This window comes from Drosophila mojavensis, unplaced genomic scaffold, assembly GCF_018153725.1.
Source record: "Drosophila mojavensis isolate 15081-1352.22 unplaced genomic scaffold, ASM1815372v1 contig_81, whole genome shotgun sequence".
Lineage (NCBI taxonomy): Eukaryota > Metazoa > Arthropoda > Insecta > Diptera > Drosophilidae > Drosophila > Drosophila mojavensis.
Window position 1 is genome coordinate 869,885 of NW_025318907.1, and position 17,771 is coordinate 887,655.

The window sequence follows — 17,771 nt, forward strand, 5'->3', positions numbered from 1 at the left end:
TACTTTAGTGCCAAAATTTTATTTTTAATTTATCTCTTTTTTTATTTTTTTTTATTTATTTAATTTTATTTTATTTGTTTTTATTTATTTATTTATTTATTTATTTCTTAAAGCTATTGACAAAAACGAGAGTCAATTTTAATTTAAAAAAACCCCCAACCCGATGGGGGTATTTTATTTGCCATTCCGGCCGGCTATGTTAATTTATTTAATTTATTTAACTTTTAATTTATTTTAAAATGTCTGCCAAATCATCATTTTATATAAATTTTTATAAATTTAATTTTATTTCTTTATTTTTTAAATATATATTTTACTTATTTGCTAATAAAACTTTTTATTACTTAATAAAAATCGCAACATATATTTATAAAGGTCAAAGAATAATAATAATATAGATTTTATAATACATCTTTATTTTATATGGCTAACTAAATGAACAAAATAACAATAATAAACAACAAAGATAAAAACAATTGTGCCACGTTGAGCTAACTCAACATTAGCAAATATGACAAATAGACATTAATTATTTCTCACATTTACATTGCTCACACATTATCTGTGGTCAATGAGGAATGCGCACAGCAATTGTCAATGAATTAATTACCACATCATCAGCTCAAAGTCGAATGCATAATTAACAATTAAAATCATATTAAATAATATCAATTGCAAGTTCTATTGATTGATTCACACATTAACTGCAACAGCTGGCAGTTGATTTATTTAATTTAATTCATATGGCTATAAAATACACACACCCACACATATACACACTCACACGCACACTTCACACCTGCCACTGGCTGACCACAAAGCACTCAAATAATCGACGCACTCGTATGTGTGTTTAATGACTGTTTATATTACGCATACGCCTTGTGCAACCGTCAATGTGCAGCAGCCAAGTGGATGTATTTGTACACACAGCCAGCGGCACTCATTAGCCTGTATTATGTGTCTAGGTGTGCGAGCATGTGTGTGTGCTTGTTTATATACAAATATTTATGCCACATATTTTCACACCTCGACTTGGTTTTGGTTTGGTTTGGTTTGCCGTTGTTGTTGTTGTTTTTTTCCGCTGGCACTTAATTGAAATATTAAATAAGCCAATTAAAATTAAAATTATGACTGCATTATGCCACGCCCAGCCTGGCGCCCTTATTCATTGATGGCAGACAGCCGATAGCCGCAGTTTATTGAAAATTATTCCACTGCAATTGCGACGCATGTGCGACTGTTGATAATTTGTAAATTATTGCAGTACTGATAAAAGCTGCAGCTCGCCATTAATGAAGCTGACTGCGCTGCCAGTTCGCTCGGGCTACTTTCAATTATCGCATCGCATATTTTCGCTGGCATATTTTATTTAGGCAAATTTAAGGGCAGCGGCAGCAGGTGGATGGAGGGATGGGCGGATGGGCAGGCTACCAGTGTCCCAGTGTCCTTCGTTGTCCTTTGTAAACATGTTGACAAAACAAACGCAGGAAACCGCCCTCGCCTCTGCCCTCTAGCGCCCCCCGCTCGCCTGCCTTATCATAAATGTCATGCGACCACAGAGCAACAATAGCTTAATTTATAATTAAATTAATTGTTGTAATTACTTCATTAGCGTTCACTTTTGCCTATTCCAACTGTTCATTAAGTTTGGTGCCTCCTCCATTATGGTGAGGCTTACGTGTTGTTGTTGTTGTTGTTGTTGCCACCATTTGTTGTCTATGTAAATGACATCAAATGCGACACCAAATTACACAATTAGGCAACATTAACATTTAATGCGTTATGTTTACGTTTTGTTTACCTGTCCCATTGTCCCAAGCCCACCCCCAAAACTGTTGCCCTCGCACGCACAGGTCATAAGCATTATAATCGATTGTTAGTTAATAGAATTTTCCCCCTTCCCTACCGCACCGTTCTATATACTCTATTAGTGGTCATTAATTTGGAAGTTATGGATATTGTTGAATATTTTCTTGGATAGTCTTTAGCCTTTCGCTGCTTCTTAAAATATTCCTTTTCTCTTTCTCTCTTTTTCATTTTTTTTTTTTTTTTTTGGTAAATGGGTCTTAAAACGTTAAAGTTATGAGGGGCCTAATTGGCTATGGGCTGGAAGCATTACGATCTAGAGTATTATGAGTGAACGCCGCTAAGTGCTATATAGTGCTCTAATGGGTATTAATCGAATATTTTGTGTGTCTTATTCTTATATAAATACCAGTATAGACAATATTTACATTATTTATATATTCTACATATATTTAGATTAATAATAATGTACAATCTTTATTCTATGTTTAGTTGAAATCTAAAAACTGAATATACATAGCCATATATATTTTAAAATAATTATAATTATATATAACTTGTTCAATTTAAAATTTCCACATATCAAGTGCTCAAAAAAAAAAAAATAATAATAATTTTATTTACACATAAATACTCTCTATAAACAAATATGAATACAATTTTTAGCATATAATTGTATGTTTATGTAATTTAATCGCCAACATGTATATGTAATTCCTTCGATGGCCGTTTGAGCTTGACAAAAAAAAAATACAACGACACCTATTATGAAATTGCAAGAGGGAAAAAACTCGTTACAGCGTTTCCCAACCAACCAAACGCCTCGAACGAACACAAGTCAAACAGAAAACAGAAACAACGCTGCAAGCGACAGTCTCGATGTGGCCGGCATAGTCGCTGAGTCGCAGAGCCGCAGAGCCGCAGAGTCGCCCCAAAGCAAGAACTGAACGAAGCGAACGTGGGCAAGCAAAGAGCGCCGCAGCCTAAGAGAGCGGCACCGTGGCCATGCACTCTTTGGCTGGGCACGCTGCGGCGAACGCTGGCGTCGCTGCGAGCAGCGCACGTGGCTGCTTTTCTTTTACATTTTACGCAGCGCCAACGAGCAACAGTGCAAAATGTAAGGCAACAGAAAAAAAAATGTGCCAAGCAGCGCTGCTAGCGCTGACGGCGCAAGAGAGCGAGTCGTGTATATATGAGAGTGTGTGTGCGTGTACGTGTGAGAGAGGGTAAGAGCGAGAGCGAGTGCGAGCGGCGGCCATTTGAAGCTGTGGGAAAAATTCCACAAAATGAGCGACGCTCTTTTTCTGTTTTTCTGCTTTTGCTTTTTTATTTGGTGTGTGTGTGTGTGTGCGTGTGTGTGCCCAACGCGTTGCGCTGCCGTCAACATTTTCTTTGTGTTGCTTTTGCCGGGCGATTCGTAAACAAATTCTGTGATTGGCTGACAGCCGCTGCTGGCTGGGGGCTGGGCAGGGGTCTGAGCTGTTTGAGTGTGTGTGTGCATGTAGTTTTTTGCGCCACGTTTTCTTATTAACGCGTTTTTGTGATTGGGTTTGGGGGTGCGGCCGCTATATGGCGCAGCAGCGCAGCCGGCGTCTGCGTGTCGACTTTTTTCGCATTTGCTGGCTGGCGTCTGTGTGTGAAAATGTGGAAAATTGCCTATGCGCACCCAACTACAGCCACAGCTGCAAACAGCAACAACTTTACGAAATGAGTGTAATGAGCGTGGCAGACTGAGGCGCAACTACACCGACATGCTGTCTCGCTCTAGCATTACACATACGCCGCGTTATCTATGTATGACGTATGCAGTTGCTGTTGCCGTTGTTGTTGTTGTTGTTATTGTTGTTTTCTAACTGCGTCGTCGTCGCTGTTGGCGCCGTCGGCTGTTGGTTGGCTGTGGCTGCGGCCGTAGCGGTGTTAATGTTTTTGCGTGTTTATGTTAATCGGGCGACGCTGGCAGCGACGCCAGCATTCTTAACAGTAGCATCGGCGTGATACTAGCCTCAGTCGCTGTCGTTGTCGCTGTCGCCATCGCTGTCGCAGTTGGCAGCAGCAGATTTAGCAGCTGCAACTGCACTGCTTGCTTAGATGACGCCTATTTTGCCAGCTGCCCCACCCGCCATGCATGCACGTATACAAACGCATACACTTATGTATGCGCGCACATGCATGTATGTATTTATGTATATATGTACTTATATAAGTACACATGTACGTACATATCTGGGTGTTTGTATTTGTGCGTTGTTTTTTATGCATTTACTAGGCAACATTTTGATTGCATTCTTTTTTTCTCTTTTTTTTTTTTTTTTTTTTTAGTTTCTGCGTCTTTCCACGTAATGAAAAATTGTGTACAGCTGCAGAGGCTGTGTGGAAGCGAGATAGCCAGGCTGAAAAAAAGTTTTCGTTTTTTTAATTGCAATTTTTCATTAATTAAAATTTGCTTAGTTTGCATTTGAAAGTTTTTATTACTGTCGTTCCTCTTTGGGGCTCTGGATATATAACGGAAATTTGTATGGATTTATTGTGATTGAAGGTCCAGCAAATTGAATGTGTGCGAGTGTGTGCGTACGTGTGTGTGTGAGAGAGAAAAGTGATAAACGGGTCGAATGTGTAAGTGAAATGGACAGGAGCAAAGTTGAACGAATAGCGCTTTGAACGTTAAAACTAGAAGCTGTTGACTCAATTACAATTCAGGATATGCAACCTAAATATTTTATGAATATACGAAGCAATCATTTATACGACTATCCATATAACAGTTTTTGAATTGAATTGCATATTCCTATTTTTTGAGTAGTCTAAAATGCTAAATGCTTATACGCCAGCCGATACGATATATGCGGCTGATTTTTTATTTCTAGCTCAAAAAAAATAGTGAATTTTTTTTTTTTGGTATTGGTTATTTATACAAAATATTAATACATTCTAAATTTGTTATTTTTAACGAGAAGATAAATAAATAGATAAATACTAAATTAAGAGTAACGTGTATATTTAATAGTGCATATTTTATTACATTTCTTATACGTTAATTAAGTTTTATATTATTTTATTATTATTTCATTTTTTTAAATATAATGTATACTATATTATATAAGTATTTATAAAAATTTTGTAATTTCTACTATAATCCAAATTTTCTTTTATTATTTGCTTGACAATAAGCTAAAAAGTTTCAATTATTGTTTGCTCGACAATAAGTTAACAAATTTCTAATTTATTTTTAGCCCATTTTAGCGAATTTTTGCACTCGTTATTTAACTCTTTAATTTTAGCTCTAAGTGTAAATTCTCTGACATATTTTTCCATCAATTTGTGTGCTACTTTTTATGTGAAGCTGGCGGCAATTAATGATATGGCCACAAAGTCACAGCCGCATCAAATGACTGGCACTCGAAACGCATCCCAAATGCACCTACACTCACACACACAGTGCTCCCAAGCCCACGCACACATGCACCTACATATCTATGTGGCTGCACACAGATAGAACCCAACCCCTGCTGGCAGCACTCAACAGCCAACCAATGCATGGGAAATGCATTGCCCCTGCCACCGCGCCTCCTCGCACAAACCAAAGTCAAAAAGTGCGTAGCCCGACCGACCGACCAACTACACATACACACTCACAGCCACACACAGACGCACTGCGAGTTGGGCAGAAAACGGAGAATGCGTTGAGCTGATTGGTGGAAAGCAAAAGGACGAGAAAAAACTCTAACACATAACGGTCGCTGCATGAGAGGGGCGGGCGAGAGGGGCAGAGCTGCTGCAACTGGATGCTGGGTGGGATGTCGACCACAACAATACAAAAGTCAAATTAGTGGAAAATGCAAATGCGAATAAAAAACACAAAGCGAATGCCGCAAAAAACGGCACTAGAAAATATAGACATAGCTGCCTTATATACTCACAGCAATAGATAGACAGAGAGCGGAATAAAGAATGACCAAAAGACAATCGAATGACAGAAAGAGACAGAGGCAGCAAGAGAGGGAGAGAATGAGACAGAGAGAGAATGTGAAATAACGGCAACGAGGCATTTTCCAAAGTGTTGGCACAAAAAATTATATTATAATTACACAGCGCAGCGTTGGAAACTGGTTTTCAGGCAACCAGAAAAGATAAAAAAGTGTAGCCTGATTTTAGGCGCTAAGCGTGCGAGTTTTTTGCGCCTTTTGTCACTCGCACAAAGTCAAGTTTTGTATTTTTTGTAGCTCGTCCACGTATTTAGGCATTATACAAAGCTCTTTTATTTCCCACGTCATTCTCTCCATTAACTGCTTTATATTTTGCTCGATTTTTGCGTGTTACCAACAGTGGGAATTCCCTGCACAAGGGAACGCCGCCCAGCTGGTCTTTCATATAGTTCTTGTATTTTTAGCATACCCATTGTTAGTCGAAGAGCAACTATAAGGAGTTTTGAGGCGATCGAAAGAGTTTATAGCTGAGATAGCTCTCTTTTGGAGCCCTAGACCACGTTAATTTGATGTCTGCGATTCTTCGATTTTTTTACGATATAAACTCTGCTTAAACTTAGTATTATTATCAACTTATTCTATCTTGCCTTGATTAAAAGAATATATACTAATTATATTGATCACTTTGCAGTGAAATTATTTCAAAAATGAAAAACTAAGCTCTGGATTAAAAGCTCTTTAAAATCAATTATAGAGCATCTTCCTGTCGGATACTTCCAACTAGTTGTTCTCATTCTTTTACTGTCCTCTAGGCAAATATTGTTCTGACAACTTATGCATGTAAAAAGTTAATTAAATATAAACATAAAATGTGTTTTCCAGGCATAATACTTATATTTAATATGCATTTTAAATAATGCTAAATTAAAGACGAAGCCATGCTTAAACTACAAACATATATTTAATAAAATTAAATTAACTCCTAAACTAAGCTAAAAATACATCATTTCTTTATTTTATAAGGCAAAAATACACAAAAAATATATATATTTATTTTTGTATTCTTCATTATTATAATTATTATTATAAATTTAATTTTAAAGCAGAAATAGAAAAGGCAAAAATCCACAATAAGGTTCGTTGGCTCAGCTTTATAGAATTTGTTTACACTTTTGTTTTCACACTGCGAACTCTGTGATGCATATCAGTTTGTTTTATCAACTCATTTGTTTAACTTTCTTGTTTTACGCATTGATAAGAAGGTAATTAAGTCGCACATTGTTAATGTCAATTTAAATCTGTTTAAACAAAACGCCTCTACGTTTCTCTCTCTCTCTCTCTCTCTCTCTACCCTTCTCTTTCTATCTCACTCTACCCTCTCTCTATATTTCAGTCTGTCACTCAATGTATGCCTTCTCTATATTTTTTATGCCATTTTTAAATATTTACTTTTTAATTAGAATTCATTATTTAAATTGCCTATTTGTTTTTGTCACGAAGCTTATCTTAATCGTGTTTTCTCGGTAGTTTTTCTTACAGTAGCTCCAATAGGTATTTAAGCTTTAAATTGCCCTGCAAATAGCTATGTTAGGGGTTATTCAATCAGTCAGGATTTTTAAATTAAAATAAAATATTTTAGTGCAATTGTAATTAATATAAAATATTTGTATTAAATATTCCTTCTACATGTTGTTATAATAAAATTTAAATTATTTGAAAATTTAAATTATTTAAGAAATTTAAAAAATTAAAACTATTTGAAATATAAAAATAATAAATAAAAATTTAATCAAATTCATTATTTAAATATGTTTACAATTATTTTATTAATAAATTTCATAAGCCTCTTACACTCATTTTCTATTAATGATAATGAATAATTTTCTGAATGAACATAATTTTAAAATATTTTTAAAAATTCTTCATATTTAATCGGCAGCTATTCATATGCATAGCAAAGTTCTTAAACACCCCTCGCCCGCTGCTTTTGCTGGATAATGTAAATTGCTGCGCTCTTATCAGCTGTCACCCACTTAAGTCGGGGCGAATAACACGACGACTAAAGTCGTAAAATTATTAGCCATGGGCAACAGCCAACTGCCAAGTTCAAAATCGACTGCAATTGGAGGTCGAGGTGAAGCAGCATTTCCGATACACATATTTGTACAACTGCAAGTGGCAATCATTGAAATGAAAACTCCAAGCAACAACAAAATGCGCCACGCGGCGTATGAGCAATGTGTCTGTCCATAATTCTGTTGTTTAATCAACTGCTGTCAGAAATGTTAATTGTGGCACAATAAAGCAAAACAAAAATGTTTGTGGATTTGGCTTGCCTTTGGCTTGCCTTTGCGCCACTCGTATTAGTTGGGGGCGGTAGCCGCATTTCGCCCAGTTGAGCGCTGGCATCGAAGTCGAAAGGTCTTGCCACACAATGCTGAGCCGTTCTCTTATCTTAGCCAGCTGTTGCCTGCTGGCCCTGCCCGCTGTTTGGGGCTACTTCGACGGCTGCGATAACTCCTATGATCTGCAGGCGGGCACCACCTACCTGGAATCGCCCTACTACCCCAGTAACTATCCGCCTCGCACTTCGTGTCGCTACCACTTCAAGGCCCCCCTAGACCACTCTATCAGCATACAGTGCAACATTAATTTGCCATCGGTAAGCGGTCTGCCAACACCCACTGTGGTCGCACACTGATTGCCAATCACATTTCCAGAGCAATGGCCAGTGCCCCACGGACAACTTCTGGGTGGACAGTGAGGGCGATTTGTTGATGCGCACCGCTGAGAACTTCTGTGGCAGCGGCAGCTTCAACCGTGAATCGCTCTTCACTGAGCTGACCCTCGCCTACATCTCGACGAGCAGCAACACGGGCCAATTCAGGTGCCAACTGACTGTCAGGAAACAAAACTGCGCCTGTGGCTGGTCAGCGTCGCCGCGCATCTCGAACGGCCAGAATGCCGCGCAGAATGAATATCCTAGCATAGCAGCACTCAAGGACATCAGCAACAACTTGCTCACTTTCTGTGGCGGCACGATTGGTGAGTATAAATTCATCCAGTGGCTGAGTCCAAATAGCTTAGCTACAAGGAAAATTGATGGTAGTCTTTGTGAACAGCCTGCATGGAGATGCCTCAATAATTGGGTAGAATCGACTATTATTGTCCTGCTTTATAGGCAAGGGATGCATCGATAGATATATATATAGAAATTCAAAGTGAAAGAAACCCTAACTCAACTATCTTCGTATATTTTAGACTTTCTTGGGAAGTAATAGCGAAACTTGAGGAAAAATTTAACAGGAATTTTCCAACTAAATTATGTAAAAACTCAAATTCAACTAGAAAATTGAATTTAGGACACAAAAAAATAGCTTTTTAGTTGCCTATTTATGGTCACAGGATAATCAAATATATTGCTGAGCTGCAACTTAAAAGTTATTATTTTAATTGATCAACAAATATTTATTGTATTCATACATTGCCTCTTTGCTTTATGAATGCATAAAATATCATACAAAAAAATATTAAAAAGTCTTAATATATATAAATTTTCAGTAGAATATGAATTTAATAATTTATTAATTTTATAAAAATATTAACAATTATTTTTCATATTTTTATGAGGCATCTCATCGCAATATTTAAACTCTTGCATTCATATTTTCTACAATATTTAATGCTTATATTTTTTATAAAAATATAACCATAAAAAATATATAAATTTATAAAATATAATTTTTACTATAAATTTATATGTTTTACAATATTTTGTATATTTAGGTTTACGTGCCCTATCATCACATTAAATATCTTACCATAAAATTATATATTTTAGAATATTTTTACTTACATCTTTATACAGTCTACGATTTTACATAAAAATATAAATGGTATAAAATATTTAAAATTTTATAAAATATAAAACTTAATATAAATTGATATAATTGATATAAATTGACTTTATAATAATTTTTTTATACTTATATTTACGCGTCCTATCATAACATTAAAGCTCATAGGATATTTTACTATAAATTTATATATGTGATAATATTTTCCACACTTTTATGCAGTCTCCCATCGTCACATTGTGACTGCTGCTCACTGCACTCTGCAGATCAGCCAGATCACCAACATTGTGGCTATAGTTGGCACCAACAACCTGCAAAATCGTAAGTGAATTAAATCAATTTTTTATCAATATTTCCGCCACATAAATCCTCACCTCAAATCAAATTAATTCTACAGCTAGCAGCTCCATGTACTACGCCCAATATGCCATACAGCAGATGCTGCGCCATCCGCAATACCAAAACGAGCCGAATGTTGTGAATGACATCGCCCTGCTGATCACAGCGCAGAACATTAAGTGGACACGTGGCGTGGGTCCCATTTGCTTGCCACCTGTTGGCACGTGAGTAGAGAGAGAGCACTGATTCTTATTGATCAACAAATCCTAACTCTGTTCCACTTTCTGTGCAGTTCCAGTAGCTTTGCCTATGAGGGCGTCGATGTAATTGGCTGGGGCACAACTTACTTTGCCGGCCCCACCGCCAACCTGCTGCAGAAGGTGGATCTTATGGTTGCGAGCAACTCGGACTGCCAGACGGACTACAATAACTATGCCGTAATCAACTCTGGCCAAATATGCACCTACGATTACCTGGGCCAGAAGCGCGACTCCTGCCAGTACGATTCCGGCGGCCCGGTCATCAAGCGGCTCTCCAGGCAATTCCTTGTGGGCATCATCAGTTTCGGCAAGACCTGCGCCTCAGCCTCCTACGCAATGGGCGTGAACACACGCGTCACGACATACGTCAACTGGATACGCCAGAATACTGGACTTACCACTTGTGTGGTTTCCATGCAATAACTAATTATGTAGCTGAATTGTCTAAAACTGATTCACAGACCAATCTAAGAAAAATATTCAAAATGTATTAAAATAATAAAATAAATTTAATAATTATAATGTTAATGTTCTTTATAATTCGCTTAAGGAAAAAAATGTAAGTAATCACATTTTTAAATCATATGTTCCTTGAACCCATGAAAATGGGAAATGGGAAGGCTATAATTATTTTTATTCATACCGAGCGATTCTTAGAAGCGCTGTGCAAAGGGATATATTAGGTACACCAATTTTAATTCAGTTAACATTGTAAATTTTTTATAAATTGAAAGTGTTTTTTGAGAACAACTTAAATACATATTTTATATACAGATTCTTGACTTTATAGATTCTCCACTTTATAAATTAAAAAATAATTAAAATATAAATTTAATTAAAAAAGAAAAACTTAAATGAATTACATCACAATTTCTTAAAAAAAAAAATTTTCTAAACAATTAAGAATGGATTACATTTTTAATCATTAATAATCAATCATTAATCAATTGATACGTTTATGCAGTGGCCATTTTCTTAAAAGTGGGTGGAGATTTCACTTATTAGCGCTAGTAAAAATTGACTATTATATGTATTAATTATTATTTAATAAACATTTTTGTCTCAAAGCTAAATATATATAACAGAAATATATCCCAGAATTATAAGCATATGTTTTTAGAAGTATATCATCCCAGTGTAAACAAATTTTTATTGAATAGTATGCAAAAAATATATTTTTTATAATATATTAAATTATACAATATTAATTAAATAAGATAGAAAATATATTTTTTTCTGTTTTACAAAAGCCTTAAAGAACCTTACGGTTATTCATTTACATTGTGAGATTTATGTTACTTTATTTTTTTATTTTTACTTTATTTCATTAGCAATTAAATTGAAATAAATATTTAAAAATATGTTATATTAAATTGTTACTTATATATGTAGACAAACATCGTTATTTATTATTTTGAATAAATATTTAATATTTAATTGTATCCGTATTCATTTACTCAAAAATCCTATAATATATTTATTATATATAGGCCTTCTTCTCTGTGTCAAGCTAAAATGCAATGTCTTATTTGCGGTAATTTAAAACCTTCAGCCATAAGTCAATAGCCGATTACGTTATGTGACATTGACTTCGTAATCTACTTTCGCTGACTTTATGTAAGATATTAGGTAAAATTTAAATATTGTTAAATAAAACATATAATATATCCATTATAGATATATCTTACATTATCTGAACTGCTTCCCAAATCACATATAAGAGCAAGTGCAGTCTCTGTTTAAGATACTTGAGATCGTATTCCGTCAGAATGTTGAGATTGCCATCAGCCAGTTCGATTTTACTGCTGCTGCCACTGCTGCTTACGCTAGCAGATGCGCAGAGCTGCAACTGGCAGTACAATCTGCAGACCAACCAGCCTATCAATATAAGCAGCGCCAATTTTCCGAGAGCTCTGCCGGCGGGCAGCAACTGCCGTTACCTGCTGAAAGCACCGCCCAATCATGTGATCCACGTGAACTGTCGCTTCGAAGTGGTAAGAAATGGTCGAGAAATACTTGCGGGGATTTCAGCTCATTCAGATTCGTTCTGGTTTCAGTATCCCGACATCTGTCAGTCCAAGATTCTGTTCATCTCACGTGATGGAGACTTTCTATTCCGCGAAGCGGAACGATTTTGCCGCATGGGTCAAGTGAGTCGCACCTCCAACTACCAGAGCCTCGCCTTGGCCTACCAGTCGACCAGTGCCGCCACCCAGCAGCGGGCCAGGCTCAGCTGCCAGGCGGTGGCACAGCGAGTGCCCTGCGACTGCGGCTGGTCCCAGCCGACGCGCATCACCAACGGCGTTGAGGCCACCAAACACGAGTTTCCCTCGACCGTGGGCCTACGCGACATTAGCTCCAATCAGCCCATTTTCTGTGGCGGCAGCATTGTCAGTGATCGCTTCATAGTCACCGCAGCGCACTGCATGGCCCAGCGATCGCCCAGTCGTATTTTGGCTTTAGCCGGGGATCACGATCTCACCAGTGGTAAGTGCTGCACAGCAGCTATAAACTGGCTGTCTTCCCTCTATATTCTCTCTTTATCATGCAGCCAGCGAGTCGATATTCTCTCTTCAATACGCCATACAAAGCATTATCACGCATCCAGGCTACAGCAGCATTGGCGACTCCAATGATATCGCTCTGCTCCGCACAGCCACAACTATCGAATTTTCACGCGGCGTGGCGCCCATCTGTCTGCCTTTTGGACAAACACAACAGTGAGTAGAGATTAATATAGGAGAAAAACAGTCACGAATAGAAATACTATAATAGAGATTGCATTTTTCATATACCTAACGATTTACCTTACAATATATACAATACCTAAATATTTTTTATGGTTATCTTATGACATATGTATAACGATATACATTACGATACAACAAACGATATTATCTGTGATATATATTATTCTATTCACTACTATACCATATTATTACATATATGGCACATTACATATATGGTATATTATTACATAGCTTTTAAAGACAGATTATATTGAGGAAGTAAATTCACAAGTTGAAAAAGAAGAACAAATTGTTAAGTAAATTATCAAGTGCATATTATTAATATAATATTTTTGAAGGATTCTAAATTTCATTTTAATGAAATAGCATCAAACTATTAAGTAAATTATTCAGTGCATATTTTATAAATATTTATTAAAGATTTTATATATCATTTTAATCGATATAGTATCAAATTAAATAAATTATCTAGTGCATATTTTATACATATTTTTTAGAGGTTCAAACTATTAAGTAAATTATCGATTGCATTTTTACAAAATATTTTTCTTAAATTCTTCATTTAATTTTAATCTTTTTTAACAAATGCAACTTTCGCCTGAAACAAAAAGCAAACTCAATTTTCTAAGTACTCCTATTAAATTTGTTTTTATGGCTTATCTCAATGGCCTCGAAACTAAGTAGCACACCTAAAACGAAATCAAGAATTAACTATTAATTTATGCAGTCATAAAGAGTCTTTAAAGTATTTGTCTTCACTTCGCGCCTACTAAGTAAAAGGTAAACATTATTATTATTATCATAAAGGCTATAATCACCTCATCCTAAGGCACTTATATATATCTTTACCAAGAACTGGTAGCACCTCGACTATGACTATGATTAATGTGTATAAATCTCTCTCTCCCTCTCTCTATCTCTATCTATCTCTATCTCTCTCTCTCTCTCTCTCTCTCTCTCTCTTAACTCCCTTAGAGCGGAAACCTACGAGATTGTCGATATCGCTGGCTGGGGTACTCTGGGCTTTGGCATGTCCAAATCGAATACACTGCAAAAGGCCAGCCTGATGACCATTGCGAATGCCGACTGCAGTGCACGCTATAATCTGACCATAGCCAGCAGTCAGGTGTGTACCTACGACTACTTGGGACTGGGCCAAGACTCCTGCCAGTACGATTCAGGCGGTCCGGTGATCATGCGTCAGCGATCCCGCATGTTTCTGCTCGGCATCATCAGCTATGGACGCGCCTGTGGCCAGCGCTATGGCATCGGAGTCAACACTCGCATCTCGGGCCATCTGGACTGGCTGTGGCGCTACTTGGGCGGCACGGTGTGTGCCCGGTAGGACGGCTGGTGTTTATTGACTGCAATGTGATATGATGGCAGTTGTTGTCAGAAGCTTGACAATTGCTAGACAGCTCTCTGGGTGTTGGCCTTGAAGCCATTTGATGCTTCAGCAGTTTCTTGAGCTGCCGTTGCCGTTGCCTTTGTTGCTGTTGTTGCTGTTGTTGTTGTTGTTGCTGCTGTCGCTTCTTCTTCAATTTCCAGTCTTCGAGTGTTGACAAAAGCCTTAATTTGCATTTAAATTAAAATGCTGTGACATGTTTTGCCTACATTTTAAACAACGCACAAAACTTGCAGTCCCCCCCCTCGCTCACCACATCTAACATTGCAGCCTACAGCACTGTGCATAGTTCTTACCAACTACAATCAAATTTACTGACATTTTATACACTAACCTTTGACGAGTACTTTAGCTTAGTTCAAGTGTTTTGTCAACGGAATATTTTATAAAAATACATTTATTAAATTGATGTTGCTATTATGATAAATAAAAATAATTGAGCCATAATGAAACAATTCTTAAGTAAGAGATTCTATTTTGTCTTTAGACTTATCTAACTAAAAAATAAATTATTTTAAACTGAAATTAATAATTCAAGACAAACAAATTCAGCAAAATGTTTAGTATTAATGTATAATGTTTCCATTATTTTATGAGCTATGCTCACAAAATTATTTAATAATTTTTATTTACTCAAGTCAATAAAAATAAAATAAAATGTATATAAATATATAACTAGGCTAAGAAACTCAAAATCATATCTGGAATTGGATTAATGAATATAAAAAATTATTTAAAATCTTTAAAAATAAATGTAAATAACCCAAGTATATTTTTGTAAATTTTTTCTAAAATGATATATTATATATGTATATATAAAATATAAAAATAATCTTTATATCATTTGCAGTGCATTCATCGTTCGTTGCCGTATTTACTTTTGTTTGTTATATTTGCATTTATTGTAAAATGCAACTCATAATTGTTGTTGTAATTGTGTGCTAACTCAATTTCTCGGCGACGTTGTTGTTGCCGGCTTTATGTTATCTGAAAATTGCGTTAAATTTTGCATAGGCCTTGAAGCCTGCAAGCCAAAAAATGATTCCAGCCCTAAACGTTGCGCCTGCTGCGTCTGTTGCCTACTGCAGAATTAATAAATTGTTCATGTGACGAGGCAAATTGTTTTTTCTAGGGGGAGAATATTTTTGCATTGTCGTGCATGTATTTGTAATTTGTTTGGAACGCAACTCAAGTAGGTTTTTAATTGAATTCTGCTGGCAATAAATACACAAATAAATAAATAAATAACAAGATGTGGCGTTCGGTTTCGATATAGCAAAGATGTAATACTCAGGGAAGTGTTTGAATGTGGAAATCGATTGTATTTATAGGAATGAGTGTTGAATGCTGTGAAAATATACATATATGTATTTCAAATAAATAATAAAAATTTTAATTACAATTCCTAATAATGTGTGTACGCTGTATTTTGTAATTCCCCTTCTTTTAAATATAAGAAATTTTCATAAAAAGATATAGAAACTTTATATTGAGCCTAGAGCGTTTCATTAGGCGAGACGAGGCGTATTCAAGCCTAAGAATTTTACAATATCTATTCTCATTTTCAATATATTCCCACATTTACTAAATGGAAAAAAATATGCCAAATTATACAGATAGATTTTCGCAATGAATCTAAATCATCAAAATTTTGGCTTCTTATGCATTTGGATTCATATTTTATTTAAATAGAGAATCAATTACCTCTCCTTTTTCATATTTAGATCTAATCTTAAGCAGTCACTGCATTCAATGTCACTTATAATGACGATATTGAATTTTAGATCTTATATTTTAATGCCTCACTTCTCGTCATACATAGATTAACAAAATTTCATTTTTCGAAAGTATAAAAATTGTTTTTTTAAAAGATTTGCCCAGAAGTAGGTGAAAAATATTTATTTATAAATTTGTATCCCCCAAAAGTTTTAGTTAAACATTTTCGGCAATGACCTCAAGGAGCGTATCGACTGTGAAATGTGTCGCCCGAACTCTGCAGGTGTGTCGGCGTCCCTATAGTAGCCGAGCCCTGCTGGAGAAAAGCTACGATGCATTGGCAATGAGCATGAAGCTGAGCGACAAGCGATCGTGGCCAGAGCGCGAGGAAAGCTTCGCAGCTGCTCAACTGGCGCAACAGAGCCGCGACTGGAACAACTTCAGACAATTTGGCACCAATAGCATGCGAATGCATTTGGCCAGAAGATCGGGTGCTACGCCCCGACGCAACAGCATGATTGCGCTAAGGAATGCAAAGTCCAAACGGAGCGCAGCCGCCGGGGCACAGTCGCACAGCGAGACCTACTCCGAAGAGAAGCAGGATCTGAGCGACGAGAGCGACGAGGACGTGGAGGTGGGCACTGTTCGTGAAGTAATCTTTGGAAATATTGACAAGGAGGACGACCAACTGCTTCAGCGCAAAGCTGATCAGGAACTGCTATCGCAGGTGACCAGGCAACGACCGTCTCATCAGCATGCGCTTTCAAAGAAAGTGATCGCGCCTTATTCAACGTATAACAACCACAGAAATACCTGGGCCGCGTTTCGTCATCGTATGATATATGGAGGTACAGGCTATTAAACACAATATTGTGCTGCCGCAAGGTACACAGACACAGAGCTTACTTACGGCTTCACCCAAATTTCGGTTTTACCAATTATTTTTACAACAAAAAATTTAACTCTTGCATGCAGTTATTTATTGGAATTTAAAATCGAAAATTTCCTACATACATATAATACTTGACAATGCCAGCAAAGATCAAATAAAATAAAGGAAATTGTTAGGCAAATAAAACAGAAAAAAAATCATTTTCTTTTTTTGATCGGTATCGTTTTATCTTCAGCAGAAGCCGCGAGTAAACTATAAAAAAAAAAAAAAAAAACATTTGCACACTATTTGAATCATCATTAATATATTTCACATATTACCATTCTAGTTACCGAACAGAGTCACTTCAAATAGAAATATAGTCTCAAGCGACTGGGTGTCTAGGAAAACATCAAGCTCTACTGAGAATCAAAGAACTCGTCGGGGAACTGCACTCGCCCTGCATCAAAATTCCACAGTGAAGTAAGAGAAGAAAGTGAATGAACCAGAAGTTATCAGAAGTTAAGTTAAGAGCATTTTTTTGTTTTTTAATGTATGAAAAAAAAAACAGAGTTTGCTTATTAAATATATATATGATTTATGGATTGTTGTTGCTGCTGTTTCATTCCCTCCTCCTTTACCTATACATGCTGTAATTAAACAATTACGAGCTCTTCGGTCAAGTAGGCCGCTTCTAGTATTTGGCCCAATTTAACACGAACAACATCAAAGACAACGTCAGAGTGCAGTCTCGACTAATTACGCCAACAAGTGGAAAATACAAAATGAATTGCAGATTTTTTATATAAATAAATGTATGTTTCTATGTATATATAAATGG

At 36.4% G+C, this 17,771-nt stretch overlaps 3 protein-coding genes across 3 annotated transcripts; all 3 read left to right on the forward strand.

The window, feature by feature from the left end:
• Positions 1-8,116: 8,116 nt before the first annotated feature.
• LOC6580371 (venom serine protease) lies at positions 8,117-10,707 on the forward strand. The gene is made up of 5 exons (XM_002006181.4): positions 8,117-8,394; positions 8,453-8,777; positions 9,812-9,910; positions 9,987-10,152; positions 10,221-10,707. The coding sequence occupies exons 1-5, from the start codon at positions 8,167-8,169 to the stop codon at positions 10,609-10,611; spliced, it is 1,209 nt and encodes a 402-aa protein (XP_002006217.1). The 5' UTR covers positions 8,117-8,166; the 3' UTR covers positions 10,612-10,707.
• Positions 10,708-11,937: 1,230 nt separating this feature from the next.
• Positions 11,938-14,283, forward strand: LOC6580372 (venom serine protease). Its single transcript, XM_032729523.2, has 4 exons — positions 11,938-12,182; positions 12,246-12,675; positions 12,740-12,908; positions 13,914-14,283. The coding sequence occupies exons 1-4, from the start codon at positions 11,958-11,960 to the stop codon at positions 14,281-14,283; spliced, it is 1,194 nt and encodes a 397-aa protein (XP_032585414.1). The 5' UTR covers positions 11,938-11,957.
• Positions 14,284-16,124: 1,841 nt separating this feature from the next.
• Positions 16,125-17,533, forward strand: LOC6580373. Its single transcript, XM_002006183.4, has 2 exons — positions 16,125-16,907; positions 17,280-17,533. Exons 1-2 carry the CDS (start codon positions 16,292-16,294, stop codon positions 17,303-17,305), a joined length of 642 nt encoding a protein of 213 aa, XP_002006219.2. The 5' UTR covers positions 16,125-16,291; the 3' UTR covers positions 17,306-17,533.
• Positions 17,534-17,771: the final 238 nt, after the last annotated feature.

Coding starts and splice junctions, on each gene's coding strand:
- LOC6580371 (XM_002006181.4), top strand. CDS start 8,167: ATGCTGAGCCGTTCTCTTATCTTAGCCAGCTGTTGCCTGCTGGCCCTG. Junction 8,778..9,811: donor TTTCTGTGGCGGCACGATTG/GTGAGTATAAAT, acceptor ACTTTTATGCAG/TCTCCCATCGTCACATTGTG. Junction 9,911..9,986: donor CACCAACAACCTGCAAAATC/GTAAGTGAATTA, acceptor TTAATTCTACAG/CTAGCAGCTCCATGTACTAC.
- LOC6580372 (XM_032729523.2), top strand. CDS start 11,958: ATGTTGAGATTGCCATCAGCCAGTTCGATTTTACTGCTGCTGCCACTG. Junction 12,676..12,739: donor GGATCACGATCTCACCAGTG/GTAAGTGCTGCA, acceptor TTTATCATGCAG/CCAGCGAGTCGATATTCTCT. Junction 12,909..13,913: donor CCTTTTGGACAAACACAACA/GTGAGTAGAGAT, acceptor TAACTCCCTTAG/AGCGGAAACCTACGAGATTG.
- LOC6580373 (XM_002006183.4), top strand. CDS start 16,292: ATGACCTCAAGGAGCGTATCGACTGTGAAATGTGTCGCCCGAACTCTG. Junction 16,908..17,279: donor TCATCGTATGATATATGGAG/GTACAGGCTATT, acceptor TTACCATTCTAG/TTACCGAACAGAGTCACTTC.